This window comes from Dendropsophus ebraccatus, chromosome 10 (genome assembly GCF_027789765.1).
Source record: "Dendropsophus ebraccatus isolate aDenEbr1 chromosome 10, aDenEbr1.pat, whole genome shotgun sequence".
In the NCBI taxonomy this organism is placed as follows: domain Eukaryota; kingdom Metazoa; phylum Chordata; class Amphibia; order Anura; family Hylidae; genus Dendropsophus; species Dendropsophus ebraccatus.
Window position 1 is genome coordinate 106,140,550 of NC_091463.1, and position 21,377 is coordinate 106,161,926.

The 21,377-nt window shown below is 49.5% G+C and overlaps 1 protein-coding gene across 3 annotated transcripts in view; it reads left to right on the forward strand.

Moving 5' to 3' along the window:
* Positions 1 to 21,377, forward strand: part of SRPX2 (sushi repeat containing protein X-linked 2) — a 104,232-nt gene that overhangs the window by 35,550 nt on the left and 47,305 nt on the right. For all 3 annotated transcript variants that reach the window (XM_069943059.1, XM_069943061.1, XM_069943060.1), the window contains exon 3: positions 6,507 to 6,590. In XM_069943059.1, coding sequence (XP_069799160.1) covers positions 6,507 to 6,590 — 84 coding nt within the window. The remainder of the gene's footprint in view (positions 1 to 6,506; positions 6,591 to 21,377) is intronic.

Here is a 21,377-nt window from a genome sequence, read left to right on the forward strand (position 1 = left end):
GACCAGTGCCTGGTAGTAAGGTGCTGTGTGTATGTGTATGTGAGGAGCTGGACCAGTGCCTGGTAGTAAGGTGCTGTGTATGTATGTGAGGAGCTGCACCAGTGCCTGGTAGTGAGGTGCTGTGTGTGTATGTGTGAGGAGCTGGACCAGTGCCTGGTAGTAAGGTGCTGTGTGTGTATGTGAGGAGCTGGACCAGTGCCTGGTAGTAAGGTGCTGTGTGTATGTGAGGAGCTGGACCAGTGCCTGGTAGTAAGGTGCTGTGTGTATGTGAGGAGCTGGACCAGTGCCTGGTAGTAAGGTGCTGTGTGTATGTGTGTGTGAGGAGCTGGACCAGTGCCTGGTAGTAAGGTGCTGTGTGTATCTGTGAGGAGCTGGACCAGTGCCTGGTAGTAAGGTGCTGTGTGTGTGTGAGGAGCTGGACCAGTGCATGGTAGTAAGGTGCTGTGTGTGTGTGTGTGAGGAGCTGGACCAGTGCCTGGTAGTAAGGTGCTGTGTGTGTGTATGTGAGGAGCTGGACCACTGCCTGGTAGTAAGGTGCTGTGTATGTGAGGAGCTGGACCAGTGCCTGGTAGTAAGGTGCTGTGTATGTGAGGAGCTGGACCAGTGCCTGGTAGTAAGGTGCTGTGTGTATGTGAGGAGCTGGACCAGTGCCTGGTAGTAAGGTGCTGTGTGTGTATGTGAGGAGCTGGACCAGTGCCTGGTAGTAAGGTGCTGTGTGTGTGTGTGAGGAGCTGGACCAGTGCCTGGTAGTAAGGTGCTGTGTGTGTATGTGAGGAGCTGGACCACTGCCTGGTAGTAAGGTGCTGTGTGTGTGTGTGAGGAGCTGGACCAGTGCCTGGTAGTAAGGTGCTGTGTGTGTGTGTGAGGAGCTGGACCAGTGCCTGGTAGTAAGGTGCTGTGTATGTGAGGAGCTGGACCAGTGCCTGGTAGTAAGGTGCTGTGTGTGTGTATGTGAGGAGCTGGACCAGTGCCTGGTAGTAAGGTGCTGTGTGTATGTGAGGAGCTGGACCAGTGCCTGGTAGTAAGGTGCTGTGTGTATGTGTGAGGAGCTGGACCAGTGCCTGGTAGTAAGGTGCTGTGTGTGTGTATGTGAGGAGCTGGACCAGTGCCTGGTAGTAAGGTGCTGTGTGTGTATGTGAGGAGCTGGACCAGTGCCTGGTAGTAAGGTGCTGTGTGTGTGTGTGAGGAGCTGGACCAGTGCCTGGTAGTAAGGTGCTGTGTGTGTGTATGTGAGGAGCTGGACCAGTGCCTGGTAGTAAGGTGCTGTGTGTGTGAGGAGCTGGACCAGTGCCTGGTAGTAAGGTGCTGTGTGTGTGTGTGAGGAGCTGGACCAGTGCCTGGTAGTAAGGTGCTGTGTGTGTATGTGAGGAGCTGGACCAGTGCCTGGTAGTAAGGTGCTGTGTGTGTATGTGAGGAGTTGGACCAGTGCCTGGTAGTAAGGTGCTGTGTGTGTATGTGAGGAGCTGGACCAGTGCCTGGTAGTAAGGTGCTGTGTGTGTATGTGAGGAGCTGGACCAGTGCCTGGTAGTAAGGTGCTGTGTGTATGTGAGGAGCTGGACCAGTACCTGGTAGTAAGGTGCTGTGTGTGTGAGGAGCTGGACCAGTGCCTGGTAGTAAGGTGCTGTGTGTATGTGAGGGGCTGGACCAGTGCCTGGTAGTAAGGTGCTGTGTGTATGTGTGTGAGGAGCTGGACCAGTGCCTGGTAGTAAGGTGCTGTGTGTGTGAGGAGCTGGACCAGTGCCTGGTAGTAAGGTGCTGTGTATGTATGTGAGGAGCTGGACCAGTGCCTGGTAGTAAGGTGCTGTGTGTGTGTGTGAGGAGCTGGACCAGTGCCTGGTAGTAAGGTGCTGTGTGTATGTGAGGAGCTGGACCAGTGCCTGGTAGTAAGGTGCTGTGTATGTGAGGAGCTGGACCAGTGCCTGGTAGTAAGGTGCTGTGTATGTGAGGGGCTGGACCAGTGCCTGGTAGTAAGGTGCTGTGTGTGTGTGAGGAGCTGGACCAGTACCTGGTAGGAAGGTGCTGTGTATGTGAGGAGCTGGACCAGTGCCTGGTAGTAAGGTGCTGTGTATGTGAGGAGCTGGACCAGTGCCTGGTAGTAAGGTGCTGTGTGTATGTGTGAGGAGCTGGACCAGTGCCTGGTAGTAAGGTGCTGTGTGTATGTGTGTCTGTGTGTGTGTGTGTGTTTGTGTGTGTATGTGAGGAGCTGGACCAGTACCTGGTAGGAAGGTGCTGGAGTTAGTTAGAGGTGATATGGTTAGTTAGTGCTCAGATGAGCAGGTTTTGCTTTGTGTTTTGCCATTGAATCTGCCTGATGTGTAAAGGCTTTTTATTTTCTGTTTCCGGCACCACAATAAACTGGACTTTTGTTATTGGACTTTATGTCTGTGTGTCCCTGGTAGATGAGAGCACTTTAGGCACAGCTTGGAAGCTGGGAGTAATATAACGATAAGCTGCTGACCTAGGCTCTGGGTACAATTGATACTTGAAATACAATAACCCTCAGGTGTGGAGCTGAAGAGGTTTGGGGGTCTGTGGGATCCTATCCAGACAATGTGGTACTCAACTGGGGCTGTAAGAAGAGAGTCCTGTATCCACGGGGATGAACATCTGCCTGAGCTATCCTGTGTGAATGAAGTGACACAAGATCAGGGATTACAGGCTCCCCAAGCAGGAGAGCTGGCTATCAGGGGTGACCCCTGTGGAATCTTAGCAGGTTGCAGTAGAGACACAGCCTTTGCACTGTACTTTACTGACTTATACAGAACCTCAGTTAATCTTGTGCAGCAATCAGAGGAAGAGGAACAACAACCTGATGTGGATAGAATTAGTCTGTGTTCACCATAGCCCCTCACCTGCAGTGCTCCAGCCAGACATGGCTAGGGCAGATCTGTCGTCCCTGTCTGGCAGTGATCATATACAAGGCTTGGGCTACACAACACAAACTGTCCAAATAAACTTCTGTCTCTATCCTGGTCACATGACCCACCACACATTGTCCCGGTAGCCTTCTGGCTCATCCAGGTGAGGTGATCAGCCCACAGTGTTCTTATAACGGCCCCCCGCTCTACGGTCAGCCCACAGTGTTCTTATAACGGCCCCCCGCTCTACGGTCAGCCTACAGTGTTCTTATAACGGCCCCCCGCTCTACGGTCAGCCCACAGTGTTCTTATAACGGCCCCCCGCTCTACGGTCAGCCAACAGTGTTCTTATAACGGCCCCCCTCTCTACGGTCAGCCAACAGTGTTCTTATAACGGCCCCCTGCTCTACGGTCAGCCTACAGTGTTCTTATAACGGCCCCCTGCTCTACGGTCAGCCCACAGTGTTCTTATAACGGCCCCCCGCTCTACGGTCAGCCCACAGTGTTCTTATAACGGCCCCCCGCTCTACGGTCAGCCCACAGTGTTCTTATAACGGCCCCCCTCTCTACGGTCAGCCCACAGTGTTCTTATAACGGCCCCCTGCTCTACGGTCAGCCCACAGTGTTCTTATAACGGCCCCCCGCTCTACGGTCAGCCCACAGTGTTCTTATAACGGCCCCCCGCTCTACGGTCAGCCCACAGTGTTCTTATAACGGCCCCCCGCTCTACGGTCAGCCCACAGTGTTCTTATAACGGCCCCCCGCTCTACGGTCAGCCCACAGTGTTCTTATAACGGCCCCCCGCTCTACGGTCAGCCAACAGTGTTCTTATAACGGCCCCCCGCTCTACGGTCAGCCCACAGTGTTCTTATAATGGCCCCCCGCTCTACGGTCAGCCCACAGTGTTCTTATAACGGCCCCCCGCTCTACGGTCAGCCCACAGTGTTCTTATAACGGCCCCCGCTCTACGGTCAGCCCACAGTGTTCTTATAACGGCCCCCGCTCTACGGTCAGCCCACAGTGTTCTTATAACGGCCCCCGCTCTACGGTCAGCCCACAGTGTTCTTATAACGGCCCCCCGCTCTACGGTTAGCCCATAGTATTCTTATAACGGCCCCCCGCTCTACGGTTAGCCCATAGTATTCTTATAACGGCCCCCCGCTCTACGGTCAGCCCACAGTGTTCTTATAACGGCCCCCGCTCTACGGTCAGCCCACAGTGTTCTTATAACGGCCCCCGCTCTACGGTCAGCCCACAGTGTTCTTATAACGGCCCCCCCTCTACGGTCAGCCCACAGTGTTCTTATAACGGCCCCCGCTCTACGGTCAGCCCACAGTGTTCTTATAACGGCCCCCCGCTCTACGGTCAGCCCACAGTGTTCTTATAACGGCCCCCCGCTCTACGGTCAGCCCACAGTGTTCTTATAACGGCCCCCGCTCAACGGTCAGCCCACAGTGTTCTTATAACGGCCCCCCGCTCTACGGTCAGCCCACAGTGTTCTTATAACGGCCCCCGCTCTACGGTCAGCCCACAGTGTTCTTATAACACCCCCGCTCTACGGTCAGCCCACAGTGTTCTTATAACGGCCCCCCGCTCTACGGTCAGCCCACAGTATTCTTATAACGGCCCCCCGCTCTACGGTCAGCCCACAGTATTCTTATAACGGCCCCCCGCTCTACGGTTAGCCCACAGTATTCTTATAACGGCCCCCAGCTCTACGGTCAGCCCACAGTGTTCTTATAACGGCCCCCCGCTCTACGGTCAGCCCACAGTGTTCTTATAACGGCCCCCCGCTCTACGGTCAGCCCACAGTGTTCTTATAACGGCCCCCCGCTCTACGGTCAGCCCACAGTGTGCCCCCCGCTCTACGGTCAGCCCACAGTGTTCTTATAACGGCCCCCGCTCTACAATCAGCCCACAGTGTTCTTATAACGGCCCCCCGCTCTACGGTCAGCCCACAGTGTGCCCCCCGCTCTACGGTCAGCCCACAGTGTGCCCCCCGCTCTACGGTCAGCCCACAGTGTTCTTATAACGGCCCCCCGCTCTACGGTCAGCCCACAGTGTTCTTATAACGGCCCCCCGCTCTACGGTCAGCCTACAGTGTTCTTATAACGGCCCCCCGCTCTACGGTCAGCCCACAGTGTTCTTATAACGGCCCCCCGCTCTACGGTCAGCCCACAGTGTTCTTATAACGGCCCCCCGCTCTACGGTCAGCCCACAGTGTTCTTATAACGGCCCCCCGCTCTACGGTCAGCCTACAGTGTTCTTATAAACGGCCCCCCGCTCTACGGTCAGCCCACAGTGTTCTTATAACGGCCCCCGCTCTACGGTCAGCCCACAGTGTTCTTATAACGGCCCCCGCTCTACGGTTCAGCCCACAGTGTTCTTATAACGGCCCCCCGCTCTACGGTTAGCCCACAGTGTTCTTATAACGGCCCCCCGCTCTACGGTCAGCCCCACAGTGTTCTTATAACGGCCCCCCCGCTCTACGGTCAGCCCACAGTGTTCTTATAACGGCCCCCCGCTCTACGGTCAGCCCACAGTGTTCTTATAACAGCCCCCCGCTCTACGGTCAGCCCACAGTGTTCTTATAACGGCCCCCCGCTCTACGGTCAGCCCACAGTGTGCCCCCCGCTCTATGGTCAGCCCACAGTGTTCTTATAACGGCCCCCGCTCTACAATCAGCCCACAGTGTTCTTATAACGGCCCCCGCTCTACAATCAGCCCACAGTGTTCTTATAACGGCCCCCCGCTCTACGGTCAGCCCACAGTGTGCCCCCCGCTCTACGGTCAGCCCACAGTGTGTCCCCCGCTCTACGGTCAGCCCACAGTGTTCTTATAACGGCCCCCCGCTCTACGGTCGGCCCACAGTGTTCTTATAACGGCCCCCCGCTCTACGGTCAGCCCACAGTGTTCTTATAACGGCCCCCCGCTCTACGGTCAGCCTACAGTGTTCTTATAACGGCCCCCCGCTCTACGGTCAGCCCACAGTGTTCTTATAACGGCCCCCCTCTCTACGGTCAGCCCACAGTGTTCTTATAACGGCCCCCCGCTCTATGGTCAGCCCACAGTGTTCTTATAACGGCCCCCCCGCTCTACGGTCAGCCCACAGTGTTCTTATAACGGCCCCCCGCTCTACGGTTAGCCCACAGTGTTCTTATAACGGCCCCCCTCTCTACGGTCAGCCCACAGTGTTCTTATAACGGCCCCCCGCTCTACGGTCAGCCCACAGTGTTCTTATAACGGCCCCCCGCTCTACGGTCAGCCCACAGTGTTCTTATAACGGCCCCCGCTCTACGGTCAGCCCACAGTGTTCTTATAACGGCCCCCCGCTCTACGGTTAGCCCACAGTGTTCTTATAACGGCCCCCCGCTCTACGGTCAGCCCACAGTGTTCTTATAACGGCCCCCGCTCTACGGTCAGCCCACAGTGTTCTTATAACGGCCCCCCGCTCTACGGTCAGCCCACAGTGTTCTTATAACGGCCCCCCGCTCTACGGTCAGCCCACAGTGTTCTTATAACGGCCCCCGCTCTACGGTCAGCCCACAGTGTTCTTATCCACCACCGACCAATCCAAAGAACACGAGGCTGCAGCCCCGGGGGTGAATAGTTACAATCCTGAATAACTTTTGCCTCTTCTCGCCCCAGGATCAGGATTTCCATCAGATGAAAGCTACAACAATGACGTCCATGAGGAGCAGCGGCCGTCTCTACGTTACCCAGACTACAGAGGTGAGAGCCGACTTGGCAGAACGGATCACCAGTTCAGATACTCAGCAAAGCGGATGATACACAAAGCCAGAAAGTGACGGGATGTTGCCGGTAGATGGGTGTTGTGGGTCCTCAGTGATGTCACATAGCAGGCCGGTGTTAGGGCCTATTCCACGGGACGATTATCGTTCGCATAATCGTTAACGATAAACGATCAAAAGGACCGCTATTGCGAAAGACCTGAAATCGTTCACCCATTTACATAGAACGATAATCGTTACTTATGATCGTTCTTGTGGTCGTCTAGTCGTTGCTATTGCGTTCGTCACTACTGCGAGCGACCGAACGACATCTTATTCAATGCGAACGATTTGCGAACGAGCAACGATAAAAATATGTCCAGGTCTTATTAAGCGATCACTGATTTCTCGTTTGATCGTTAATCATTTACTGGTATTCAAACGAAAGATTATCGTTTAGATTCGAACAACTTAACGATAATCTGAACGATAATCGTCCCGTGGAATAGGGCCCTTACTCACCTAATGTCTCAGCCGGTGTCAGTGTAGCAGGAACAACACGTCTGCAACAAATGAGTATACAGCTCAGTGTAACTGGGAATAGTATATACAGGTCAGTGTTACTGGGAGTAGTATATACAGGTCAGTGTTACTGGGAGTAGTATATACAGGTCAGTGTTATTGGGAGAAGTATATACAGGTCAGTGTTACTGGGAGTAGTATATACAGGTCAGTGTTACTGGGAGTAGTATATACAGCTTAGTGTTACTGGGAGAAGTATATACAGGTCAGTGTTACTGGGAGTAGTATATACAGGTCAGTGTTACTGGGAGTAGTATATACAGGTCAGTGTTACTGGGAGAAGTATATACAGCTTAGTGTTACTGGGAGTAGTATATACAGCTTAGTGTAACTGGGAATAGTATATACAGGTCAGTGTTACTGGGAGTAGTATATACAGGTCAGTGTAACTGGGAGTAGTATATACAGGTCAGTGTTACTGGGAGTAGTATATACAGGTCAGTGTTACTGGGAGAAGTATATACAGGTCAGTGTTACTGGGAGTAGTATATACAGGTCAGTGTTACTGGGAGTAGTATATACAGGTCAGTGTTACTGGGAGAAGTATATACAGCTTAGTGTAACTGGGAATAGTATATACAGGTCAGTGTTACTGGGAGAAGTATATACAGGTCAGTGCTACTGGGAGTAGTATATACAGGTCAGTGTTACTGGGAGTAGTATATACAGGTCAGTGTTACTGGGAGTAGTATATACAGGTCAGTGCTACTGGGAGTAGTATATACAGGTCAGTGTTACTGGGAGTAGTATATACAGGTCAGTGTTACTGGGAGTAGTATATACAGGTCAGTGTTACTGGGAATAGTATATACAGGTCAGTGTTACTGGGAGAAGTATATACAGGTCAGTGCTACTGGGAGTAGTATATACAGGTCAGTGTTACTGGGAGTAGTATATACAGCTCAGTGCTACTGGAAGTAGTATATACAGGTCAGTGTTACTGGGAGAAGTATATACAGGTCAGTGTTACTGGGAGTAGTATATACAGGTCAGTGTTACTGGGAGTAGTATATACAGCTTAGTGTAACTGGGAGAAGTATATACAGGTCAGTGTTACTGGGAGTAGTATATACAGCTTAGTGTAACTGGGAATAGTATATACAGGTCAGTGTTACTGGGAGTAGTATATACAGGTCAGAGTTACTGGGAGTAGTATATACAGGTCAGTGTTATTGGGAGAAGTATATACAGGTCAGTGTTACTGGGAGTAGTATATACAGGTCAGTGTTACTGGGAGTAGTATATACAGGTCAGTGTTACTGGGAGTAGTATATACAGCTCAGTGTTACTGGGAGTAGTATATACAGGTCAGTGTTACTGGGAGTAGTATATACAGGTCAGTGTTACTGGGAATAGTATATACAGGTCAGTGTTACTGGGAGAAGTATATACAGGTCAGTGCTACTGGGAGTAGTATATACAGGTCAGTGTTACTGGGAGTAGTATATACAGCTCAGTGCTACTGGAAGTAGTATATACAGGTCAGTGTTACTGGGAGAAGTATATACAGGTCAGTGTTACTGGGAGTAGTATATACAGGTCAGTGTTACTGGGAGTAGTATATACAGCTTAGTGTAACTGGGAGAAGTATATACAGGTCAGTGTTACTGGGAGTAGTATATACAGCTTAGTGTAACTGGGAATAGTATATACAGGTCAGTGTTACTGGGAGTAGTATATACAGGTCAGAGTTACTGGGAGTAGTATATACAGGTCAGTGTTATTGGGAGAAGTATATACAGGTCAGTGTTACTGGGAGTAGTATATACAGGTCAGTGTTACTGGGAGTAGTATATACAGGTCTGTGTTACTGGGAGTAGTATATACAGGTCAGTGTTATTGGGAGAAGTATATACAGGTCAGTGTTACTGGGAGTAGTATATACAGGTCAGTGTTACTGGGAGTAGTATATACAGGTCAGTGTTACTGGGAGTAGTATATACAGGTCAGTGTTACTGGGAGTAGTATATACAGGTCAGTGTTACTGGGAGAAGTATATACAGGTCTGTGTTACTGGGAGTAGTATATACAGGTCAGTGTTACTGGGAGTAGTATATACAGGTCAGTGTTACTGGGAGTAGTATATACAGGTCAGTGTTATTGGGAGAAGTATATACAGGTCAGTGTTACTGGGAGTAGTATATACAGGTCAGTGTTACTGGGAGTAGTATATACAGCTTAGTGTTACTGGGAATAGTATATACAGGTCAGTGTTACTGGGAATAGTATATACAGGTCAGTGTTACTGGGAGAAGTATATACAGGTCAGTGCTACTGGGAGTAGTATATACAGGTCAGTGTTACTGGGAGTAGTATATACAGCTCAGTGCTACTGGGAGTAGTATATACAGGTCAGTGTTACTGGGAGAAGTATATACAGCTCAGTGTTACTGGGAGTAGTATATACAGGTCAGTGTTACTGGGAGAAGTATATACAGGTCAGTGTTACTGGGAGTAGTATATACAGGTCAGTGTTACTGGGAGTAGTATATACAGCTTAGTGTTACTGGGAATAGTATATACAGGTCAGTGTTACTGGGAATAGTATATACAGGTTAGTGTTACTGGGAATAGTATATAAAGGTCAGTGCTACTGGGAGAAGTATATACAGGTCAGTGTTACTGGGAGAAGTATATACAGGTCAGTGTTACTGGGAGTAGTATATACAGGTCAGTGTTACTGGGAGTAGTATATACAGGTCAGTGTTACTGGGAGTAGTATATACAGGTCAGTGTTACTGGGAGTAGTATATACAGGTCAGTGTTACTGGGAGTAGTATATACAGGTCAGTGTTACTGGGAGTAGTATATACAGCTTAGTGTTACTGGGAGAAGTATATACAGCTTAGTGTAACTGGGAGTAGTATATACAGGTCAGTGTTACTGGGAGAAGTATATACAGGTCAGTGTTACTGGGAGAAGTATATACAGGTCAGATATATACACACTCATACAGGGGGATAATAAGTATATAATACACTGCTGTATACCTACACAGAATGGGGATATATATACACACTCATACAGGGGGATAATAAGTATATAATACACTGCTGTATACCTACACAGAATGGGGAGATATATACACTCATACAGGAGGATAATAAGTATATAATACACTGCTGTATACCTACACAGAATGGGGGGATATATATACACTCATACAGGGGGATAATAACTATATAATACACTGCTGTATACCTACACAGAATGGGGATATATACACTCATACAGGAGGAGGATAATAAGTATATAATACACTGCTGTATACCTACACAGAATGGGGAGATATATACACTCATACAGGAGGAGGATAATAAGTATATAATACACTGCTGTATACCTACACAGAATGGGGATATATACACACTCATACAGGAGGATAATAAGTATGTAATACACTGCTGTATACCTACACAGAATGGGGAGATATATACACTAATACAGGAGGATAATAAGTATATAATACACTGCTGTATACCTACACAGAATGGGGATATATACACACTCATACAGGAGGATAATAAGTATGTAATACACTGCTGTATACCTACACAGAATGGGGGGATATATACACAGTCATACAGGAGGATAATAAGTATGTAATACACTGCTGTATACCTACACAGAATGGAGAGATATATACACACTCATACAGGAGGGTAATAAGTATATAATACACTGCTGTATACCTACACAGAATGGAGATATATACACACTCATACAGGAGGATAATAAGTATATAATACACTGCTGTATACCTACACAGAATGAGGAAATATATGCACACTCATACAGGAGGATAATAAGTATATAATACACTGCTGTATACCTACACAGAATGGGGAGATATATACACACTCATACAGGAGGAGGATAATAAGTATATAATACACTGCTGTATACCTACACAGAATGGAGATATATACACACTCATACAGGAGGATAATAAGTATATAATACACTGCTGTATACCTACACAGAATGGAGAGATATATACACACTCATACAGGGGGATAATAAGTATATAATACACTGCTGTATACCTACACAGAATGGGGGGATATATATACACACTCATACAGGGGGATAATAAGTATATAAAACACTGCTGTATACCTACACAGAATGGAGAGATATATACACTCATACAGGAGGATAATAAGTATATAATACACTGCTGTATACCTACACAGAATGGGGATATATATACACACTCATACAGGGGGATAATAAGTATATAATACACTGCTGTATACCTACACAGAATGGGGATATATATACACACTCATACAGGAGGATAATAAGTATATAATACACTGCTGTATACCTACACAGAATGGAGAGATATATATACACACTCATACAGGGGGATAATAAGTATATAATACACTGCTGTATACCTACACAGAATGAGGGGATATATACACACTCATACAGGAGGATAATAAGTATATAATACACTGCTGTATACCTACACAGAATGAGGGGATATATACACACTCATACAGGAGGATAATAAGTATATAATACACTGCTGTATACCCACACAGAATGGGGATATATACACACTCATACAGGAGGATAATAAGTATATAATACACTGCTGTATACCTACACAGAATGGAGAGATATATATATACACACTCATACAGGAGGATAATAAGTATATAATACACTGCTGTATACCTACACAGAATGAGGGGATATATACACACTCATACAGGAGAATAATAAGTATATAATACACTGCTGTATACCCACACAGAATGGGGATATATACACACTCATACAGGAGGATAATAAGTATATAATACACTGCTGTATACCTACACAGAATGGGGATATATATACACACTCATACAGGGGGATAATAAGTATATAATACACTGCTGTATACCTACACAGAATGGGGAGATATATACACACTCATACAGGTGGATAATAAGTATATAATACACTGCTGTATACCTACACAGAATGGGGATATATATACACACTCATACAGGGGGATAATAAGTATATAATACACTGCTGTATACCTACACAGAATGGGGATATATATACACACTCATACAGGGGGATAATAAGTATATAATACACTGATGTATACCTACACAGAATGGGGATATATATACACACTCATACAGGGGGATAATAAGTATATAATACACTGCTGTATACCTACACAGAATGGGGGGATATATACACACTCATACAGGAGGATAATAAGTATATAATACACTGCTGTATACCTACACAGAATGGGGAGATATATACACACTCATACAGGAGGATAATAAGTATATAATACACTGCTGTATACCTACACAGAATGGAGATATATACACACTCATACAAGAGGATAATAAGTATATAATACACTGCTGTATACCTACACAGAATGGAGAGATATATACACACTCATACAGGAGGATAATAAGTATATAATACACAGCTGTATACCTACACAGAATGGGGAGATATATACACACTCATACAGGAGGATAATAAGTATATAATACACTGCTGTATACCTACACAGAATGGAGATATATACACACTCATACAGGAGGGGGATAATAAGTATATAATACACTGCTGTATACCTGCACAGAATGGGGAGATATATACACACTCATACAGGAGGATAATAAGTATATAATACACTGCTGTATACCTACACAGAATGGGGAGATATATACACACTCATACAGGAGGATAATAAGTATATAATAAACTGCTGTATACCTACACAGAATAGGGAGAAATATACACACTCATACAGGAGGAGAATAAGTATATAATACACTGCTGTATACTACACAGAATGGGGAGATATATACACACTCATACAGGGGGATAATAAGTATATAATACACTGCTGTATACCTACACAGAGGGGAGATATATACACACTCATACAGGGGGATAATAAGTATATAATACACTGCTGTATACCTACACAGAATGAGGATACATATACACACTCATACAGGAGGAGGATAATAAGTATATAATACACTGCTGTATACCTACACAGAATGGAGAGAGATATACACTCATACAGGGGGATAATAAGTATATAATACACTGCTGTATACCTACACAGAATGGGGAGATATATACACACTCATATAGGAGGATAATAAGTATATAATACAATGCTGTATACCTACACAGAATGGAGATATATACACACTCATACAGGAGGGGGATAAGTATATAATACACTGCTGTATACCTACACAGAATGGAGAGATATATACACACTCATACAGGAGGATAATAAGTATATACAGGGGGATACTAAGTATATAATACACTGCTGTATACCTACACAGAATGGGGGGATATATACACACTCATACAGGCGGATAATAAGTATATAATACACTGCTGTGAGTGTGTATATATCTCCATTCTGTGTAGGTATACAGCAGTGTATTATATACTTATTATCCCCCTGTATGAGTGTGTATATATATCCCCATTCTGTGTAGGTATACAGCAGTGTATTATATACTTATTATCCTCCTCCTCTATGAGTGTGTATATATATCCCCATTCTGTGTAGGTATACAGCAGTTTCCCTTACGTCCTAAGCAGCAGCACATAATGGGGAGATTCTATCTTCCTGCAATGATAGGACAGATGGTAAAGAGCAATAAAGAGTTAATTGCCCCGCCTATAAGGCCCTATGCTTTCCCAGCCTCCTTGTGTTTTTTTCTGTCCTTCTGTGGGACAGGTGGTAGGAGGAGAGCAGGCTCAGGCCTATGTGTGTCCTGTAGGACAGGTGGTAAGAGGAGAGCAGGCTCAGGCCTATGTGTGTCCTGTAGGACAGGTGGTAGGAGGAGAGCAGGCTCAGGCCTATGTGTGTCCTGTAGGACAGGTGGTAGGAGGAGAGCAGGCTCAGGCCTATGTGTGTCCTGTAGGACAGGTGGTAGGAGGAGAGCAGGCTCAGGCCTATGTGTGTCCTGTAGGACAGGTGGTAGGAGGAGAGCAGGCTCAGGCCTATGTGTGTCCTCTGGGACAGGTGGTAAGAGGAGAGCAGGCTCCGGCCTATGTGTGTCCTGTAGGACAGGTGGTAGGAGGAGAGCAGGCTCAGGCCTATGTGTGTCCTGTAGGACAGGTGGTAGGAGGAGAGCAGGCTCAGGCCTATGTGTGTCCTGTAGGACAGGTGGTAGGAGGAGAGCAGGCTCAGGCCTATGTGTGTCCTGTGGGACAGGTGGTAGGAGGAGAGCAGGCTCAGGCCTATGTGTGTCCTGTAGGACAGGTGGTAGGAGAGCAGGCTCAGGCCTATGTGTGTCCTGTGGGACAGGTGGTAGGAGGAGAGCAGGCTCAGGCCTATGTGTGTCCTGTAGGACAGGTGGTAGGAGGAGAGCAGGCTCAGGCCTATGTGTGTCCTGTAGGACAGGTGGTAGGAGGAGAGCAGGCTCAGGCCTATGTGTGTCCTGTAGGACAGGTGGTAGGAGGAGAGCAGGCTCAGGCCTATGTGTGTCCTGTAGGACAGGTGGTAGGAGGAGAGCAGGCTCAGGCCTATGTGTGTCCTCTGGGACAGGTGGTAAGAGGAGAGCAGGCTCCGGCCTATGTGTGTCCTGTAGGACAGGTGGTAGGAGGAGAGCAGGCTCAGGCCTATGTGTGTCCTGTAGGACAGGTGGTAGGAGGAGAGCAGGCTCAGGCCTATGTGTGTCCTGTAGGACAGGTGGTAGGAGGAGAGCAGGCTCAGGCCTATGTGTGTCCTTCTGTAGGACAGGTGGTAGGATAGGAGCAGGCTCAGGCCTATGTGTGTCCTGTAGGACAGGTGGTAGGAGAGCAGGCTCAGGCCTATGTGTGTCCTGTGGGACAGGTGGTAGGAGGAGAGCAGGCTCAGGCCTATGTGTGTCCTGTAGGACAGGTGGTAGGAGGAGAGCAGGCTCGGGCCTATGTGTGTCCTGTAGGACAGGTGGTAGGAGGAGAGCAGGCTCAGGCCTATGTGTGTCCTGTAGGACAGGTGGTAGGAGGAGAGCAGGCTCAGGCCTATGTGTGTCCTGTAGGACAGGTGGTAGGAGGAGAGCAGGCTCAGGCCTATGTGTGTCCTGTAGGACAGGTGGTAGGAGGAGAGTAGGCTCAGGCCTATGTGTGTCCTGTAGGACAGGTGGTAGGATAGGAGCAGGCTCAGGCCTATGTGTGTCCTGTAGGACAGGTGGTAGGAGGAGAGCAGGCTCAGGCCTATGTGTGTCCTGTGGGACAGGTGGTAGGAGGAGAGCAGGCTCAGGCCTATGTGTGTCCTGTAGGACAGGTGGTAGGAGGAGAGCAGGCTCAGGCCTATGTGTGTCCTGTAGGACAGGTGGTAGGAGGAAAGCAGGCTCAGGCCTATGTGTGTCCTGTAGGACAGGTGGTAGGAGGAGAGCAGGCTCAGGCCTATGTGTGTCCTGTAGGACAGGTGGTAGGAGGAGAGCAGGCTCAGGCCTATGTGTGTCCTTCTGTAGGACAGGTGGTAGGAGGAGAGCAGGCTCAGGCCTATGTGTGTCCTGTAGGACAGGTGGTAGGATAGGAGCAGGCTCAGGCCTATGTGTGTCCTGTAGGACAGGTGGTAGGAGGAGAGCAGGCTCAGGCCTATGTGTGTCTTGTAGGACAGGTGGTAGGAGGAGAGCAGGCTCAGGCCTATGTGTGTCCTTCTGTAGGACAGGTGGTAGGAGAGCAGGCTTGGGCCTATGTGTGTCCTGTAGGACAGGTGGTAGGAGGAGAGCAGGCTCAGGCCTATGTGTGTCCTTCTGTAGGACAGGTGGTAGGATAGAAGCAGGCTCAGGCCTATGTGTGTCCTGTAGGACAGGTGGTAGGAGGAGAGCAGGCTCAGGCCTATGTGTGTCCTGTAGGACAGGTGGTAAGAGGAGAGCAGGCTCAGGCCTATGTGTGTCCTGTAGGACAGGTGGTAGGAGGAGAGCAGGCTCAGGCCTATGTGTGTCCTGTAGGACAGGTGGTAGGAGGAGAGCAGGCTCAGGCCTATGTGTGTCCTGTAGGACAGGTGGTAGGAGGAGAGCAGGCTCAGGCCTATGTGTGTCCTGTAGGACAGGTGGTAGGAGGAGAGCAGGCTCAGGCCTATGTGTGTCCTTCTGTAGGACAGGTGGTAGGAGGAGAGCAGGCTCAGGCCTATGTGTGTCCTTCTGTAGGACAGGTGGTAGGAGGAGAGCAGGCTCAGGCCTATGTGTGTCCTTCTGTAGGACAGGTGGTAGGAGGAGAGCAGGCTCAGGCCTGTGTGTGTCCTGTAGGACAGGTGGTAGGATAGGAGCAGGCTTGGGCCTATGTGTGTCCTGTAGGACAGGTGGTAGGAGGAGAGCAGGCTCAGGCCTATGTGTGTCCTGTAGGACAGGTGGTAGGAGGAGAGCAGGCTCAGGCCTGTGTGTGTCCTGTAGGACAGGTGGTAGGAGGAGAGCAGGCTCAGGCCTATGTGTGTCCTGTAGGACAGGTGGTAGGATAGGAGCAGGCTTTGGCCTATGTGTGTCCTGTAGGACAGGTGGTAGGAGGAGAGCAGGCTCAGGCCTATGTGTGTCCTGTAGGACAGGTGGTAGGATAGGAGCAGGCTCAGGCCTATGTGTGTCCTGTAGGACAGGTGGTAGGAGGAGAGCAGGCTCAGGCCTATGTGTGTCCTGTAGGACAGGTGGTAGGAGGAGAGCAGGCTCAGGCCTATGTGTGTCCTGTAGGACAGGTGGTAGGAGGAGAGCAGGCTCAGGCCTATGTGTGTCCTGTAGGACAGGTGGTAGGAGGAGAGCAGGCTCAGGCCTATGTGTGTCCTGTAGGACAGGTGGTAGGAGGAGAGCAGGCTCAGGCCTATGTGTGTCCTGTAGGACAGGTGGTAGGAGGAGAGCAGGCTCAGGCCTATGTGTGTCCTGTAGGACAGGTGGTGGTAGGAGGAGAGCAGGCTCAGGCCTATGTGTGTCCTGTAGAACAGGTGGTAGTAGGAGAGCAGGCTCAGGCCTATGTGTGTCCTGTAGGACAGGTGGTAGGAGGAGAGCAGGCTTAGGCCTATGTGTGTCCTGTAGGACAGGTGGTAGGAGAGCAGGCTTAGGCCTATGTGTGTCCTGTAGGACAGGTGGTAGGAGGAGAGCAGGCTCGGGCCTATGTGTGTCCTGTAGGACAGGTGGTAGGATAGGAGCAGGCTCAAGCCTATGTGTGTCCTGTAGGACAGGTGGTAGGAGGAGAGCAGGCTCAGGCCTATGTGTGTCCTGTAGGACAGGTGGTAGGAGGAGAGCAGGCTCGGGCCTATGTGTGTCCTGTAGGACAGGTGGTAGGAGGAGAGCAGGCTCAGGCCTATGTGTGTCCTGTGGGACAGGTGGTAGGAGGAGAGCAGGCTCAGGCCTATGTGTTTCCTGTAGGACAGGTGGTAGGAGGAGAGCAGGCTCAGGCCTATGTGTGTCCTGTAGGACAGGTGGTAGGAGGAGAGCAGGCTCAGGCCTATGTGTGTCCTGTAGAACAGGTTACATAGTTACATAGTACATAGTTACATAGTTAATACGGTTGAAAAAAGACACATGTCCATCAAGTTCAACCAAGGAGGGGATGGATACAGGGAAGGGGGAGGGGTGATATGTTCTATACATATGCATCTATATTATTTTGGTCTAAGAACTTGTCTAGCCCTGTTTTGAAGCCCTCTACTGTTTTTGCTGTGACCAGATCCTGTGGTGACTGTTCCACAGATTCACAGTTCTCATGGTAAAGAACTCCAGAGTAACTCCCCCCAGGACATATGATGCATGCGGGTTATTAGTACCCAGGTGCATAACTTTACATTTATCCACATTGAACCTCATTTGCCAAGTGGACGCCCAAACACTCAGTGTGTCTAAGTCATCCTGTAACATCTGCACATCCTCCATAGACTGTACTGTACTACACAGCCTGTAACATCTGCACATCCTCCATAGACTGTACTGTACTACAAAGCCTGTAACATCTGCCCATCCTCCATAGACTGTACTGTACTACAAAGCCTGTAACATCTGCACATCCTCCATAGACTGTACTGTACTACAAAGCCTGTAACATCTGCACATCCTCCATAGACTGTACTGTACTACAAAGCTTGGTGTCATCTGCAAAGATAGAAACATTGCTGTTAATTCCATTCTCAATATCATTCTGTAGGACAGGTGGTAGGAGGAGAGCAGGCTCAGGCCTATGTGTGTCCTGTAGGACAGGTGGTAGGAGGAGAGCAGGCTCAGGCCTATGTGTGTCCTGTAGGACAGGTGGTAGGAAGAGAGCAGGCTCAGGCCTATGTGTGTCCTGTGGGACAGGTGGTAGGAGGAGAGCAGGCTCGGGCCTATGTGTGTCCTTCTGTAGGACAGGTGGTAGGAGGAGAGCAGGCTCCGGCCTATGTGTGTCCTTCTGTAGGACAGGTGGTAGGAGGAGAGCAGGCTCAGGCCTATGTGTGTCCTGTGGGACAGGTGGTAGGAGGAGAGCAGGCTCAGGACTATGTGTGTCCTGTAGGACAGGTGGTAGGATAGGAGCAGGCTCAGGCCTATGTGTGTCCTGTAGGACAGGTGGTAGGAGGAGAGCAGGCTCCGGCCTATGTGTGTCCTGTAGGACAGGTGGTAGGAGGAGAGCAGGCTCAGGCCTATGTGTGTCCTGTAGGACAGGTGGTAGGATAGGAGCAGGCTCAGGCCTATGTGTGTCCTGTAGGACAGGTGGTAGGAGGAGAGCAGGCTCCGGCCTATGTGTGTCCTGTATGACAGGTGGTAGGAGGAGAGCAGGCTCAGGCCTATGTGTGTCCTGTAGGACAGGTGGTAGGAGGAGAGCAGGCTCCGGCCTATGTGTGTCCTGTATGACAGGTGGTAGGAGAGCAGGCTCAGGCCTATGTGTGTCCTGTAGGACAGGTGGTAGGAGGAGAGCAGGCTCCGGCCTATGTGTGTCCTGTAGGACAGGTGGTAGGAGGAGAGCAGGCTCAGGCCTATGTGTGTCCTGTAGGACAGGTGGTAGGAGAAGAGCAGGCTTAGGCCTATGTGTGTCCTGTAGGACAGGTGGTAGGAGGAGAGCAGGCTCAGGCCTATGTGTGTCCTTCTGTAGGACAGGTGGTAGGAGGAGAGCAGGCTCGGGCCTATGTGTGTCCTGTAGGACAGGTGGTGGTAGGAGAGCAGGCTCGGGCCTATGTGTGTCCTGTAGGACAGGTGGTAGGAGGAGAGCAGGCTCAGGCCTATGTGTGTCCTGTAGGACAGGTGGTAGGAGGAGAGCAGGCTCAGGCCTATGTGTGCCCTTCTGTAGGACAGGTGGTAGGAGGAGAGCAGGCTCAGGCCTATGTGTGCCCTTCTATAGGACAGGTGGTAGGAGGAGAGCAGGCTCAGGCCTATGTGTGTCCTTCTGTAGGACAGGTGGTGGTAGGAGAGCAGGCTCAGGCCTATGTGTGTCCTGTAGGACAGGTGGTAGGAGGAGAGCAGGCTCAGGCCTATGTGTGTCCTGTAGGACAGGTGGTAGGAGGAGAGCAGGCTCAGGCCTATGTGTGTCCTGTAGGACAGGTGGTAGGAGGAGAGCAGGCTCAGGCCTATGTGTGTCCTGTAGGACAGGTGGTAGGAGGAGAGCAGGCTCAGGCCTATGTGTGTCCTGTAGGACAGGTGGTAGGAGGAGAGCAGGCTCAGGCCTATGTGTGTCCTGTAGGACAGGTGGTAGGAGGAGAGCAGGCTCAGGCCTATGTGTGTCCTGTAGGACAGGTGGTAGGAGGAGAGCAGGCTCAGGCCTATGTGTGTCCTGTAGGACAGGTGGTAGGAGGAGAGCAGGCTCAGGCCTATGTGTGTCCTGTAGGACAGGTGGTAGGAGGAGAGCAGGCTCAGGCCTATGTGTGTCCTGTAGGACAGGTGGTAGGAGGAGAGCAGGCTCAGGCCTATGTGTGTCCTGTAGGACAGGTAGGAGGATAGGAGCAGGCTCAGGCCTATGTGTGTCCTGTAGGACAGGTGGTAGGAGGAGAGCAGGCTCAGGCCTATGTGTGTCCTGTAGGACAGGTGGTAGGATAGGAGCAGGCTTAGGCCTATGTGTGTCCTGTAGGACAGGTGGTAGGATAGGAGCAGGCTCAGGCCTATGTGTGTTTCTCTTCCCTCCTTCCAATAATTCTTCTTTTCCACATGGTCGTGTGGAGAGGGAGAGTTTTTTGTATATGTATTTTGTTTTCTATCCTGCTTTGTTGTGTACAGAGCAAAGATTTTATTTTCCTTATGGAAGCAGCCGCCATCTCAGTGATCGCTCAGCTTCTATGCTCTGGTCAGTAAGTATTATGGCGCCATCTCAGTGATCGCTCAGCTTCTATGCTCTGGTCAGTAAGTATTATGGCGCCATCTCAGTGATCGCTCAGCTTCTATGCTCTGGTCAGTAAGTATTATGGTGCCATCTCAGTGATCGCTCAGCTTCTATGCTCTGGTCAGTAAGTATTATGGCGCCATCTCAGTGATCGCTCAGCTTCTATGCTCTGGTCAGTAAGTATTATGGCGCCATCTCAGTGATCGCTCAGCTTCTATGCTCTGGTCAGTAAGTATTATGGCGCCATCTCAGTGATCGCTCAGCTTCTATGCTCTGGTCAGTAAGTATTATGGCGCCATCCGCTGCCGGGCTGCACGTGGCTGCTAACCATGGCGCTGCTCAGACAGGACGCTGCTCGCCTGGTGTCTGTCCTCGCTCTTCAGAGAGGTAAGTCCTAGTCATACGGCCTCTTCTGTGAGGAGCTGTATGGTGCCTGTGCGAGCTCTGTGAGACAGTTCCGCTATGTGATCATGTGGTCTGGGTCCTGCTATGTAATAATACAGTCACAGCTATGGATCTGCTATGTGTGAATGCTGCCTTAGATAAGAGCTGCTAGTTGTGCGGTCACTGAGCTGTTTGTGCACCTGGTTGCTGATTTCTTGCACTAGTTGCTGGTTGTGTATTAATTGCACCTGGTGTCTTTCTTACACTCGCACTGCTTTTTCTTGTTGCATTGAAGCTATGAAACTGCATTGTGTGTACACAACCCTAGATTTGCTAGGTGTGTATTGGTGACACCTGATGCGTGATTCATTACACCTGATGCGTGATTCCTGGCTCTAGTTCTGCTGTGGTGAGAAGTCTAAATTTATATGTTGACCTCTCTCTATGGAGAGAAGCCGAAAACCCAGGTAAAGGATGGTTTTTAAATTATATCTAGAGCTGTAACCTGCAGTATTACCAGCTCGTTACTTATAAATCACGGACACAGATAAGACAATGT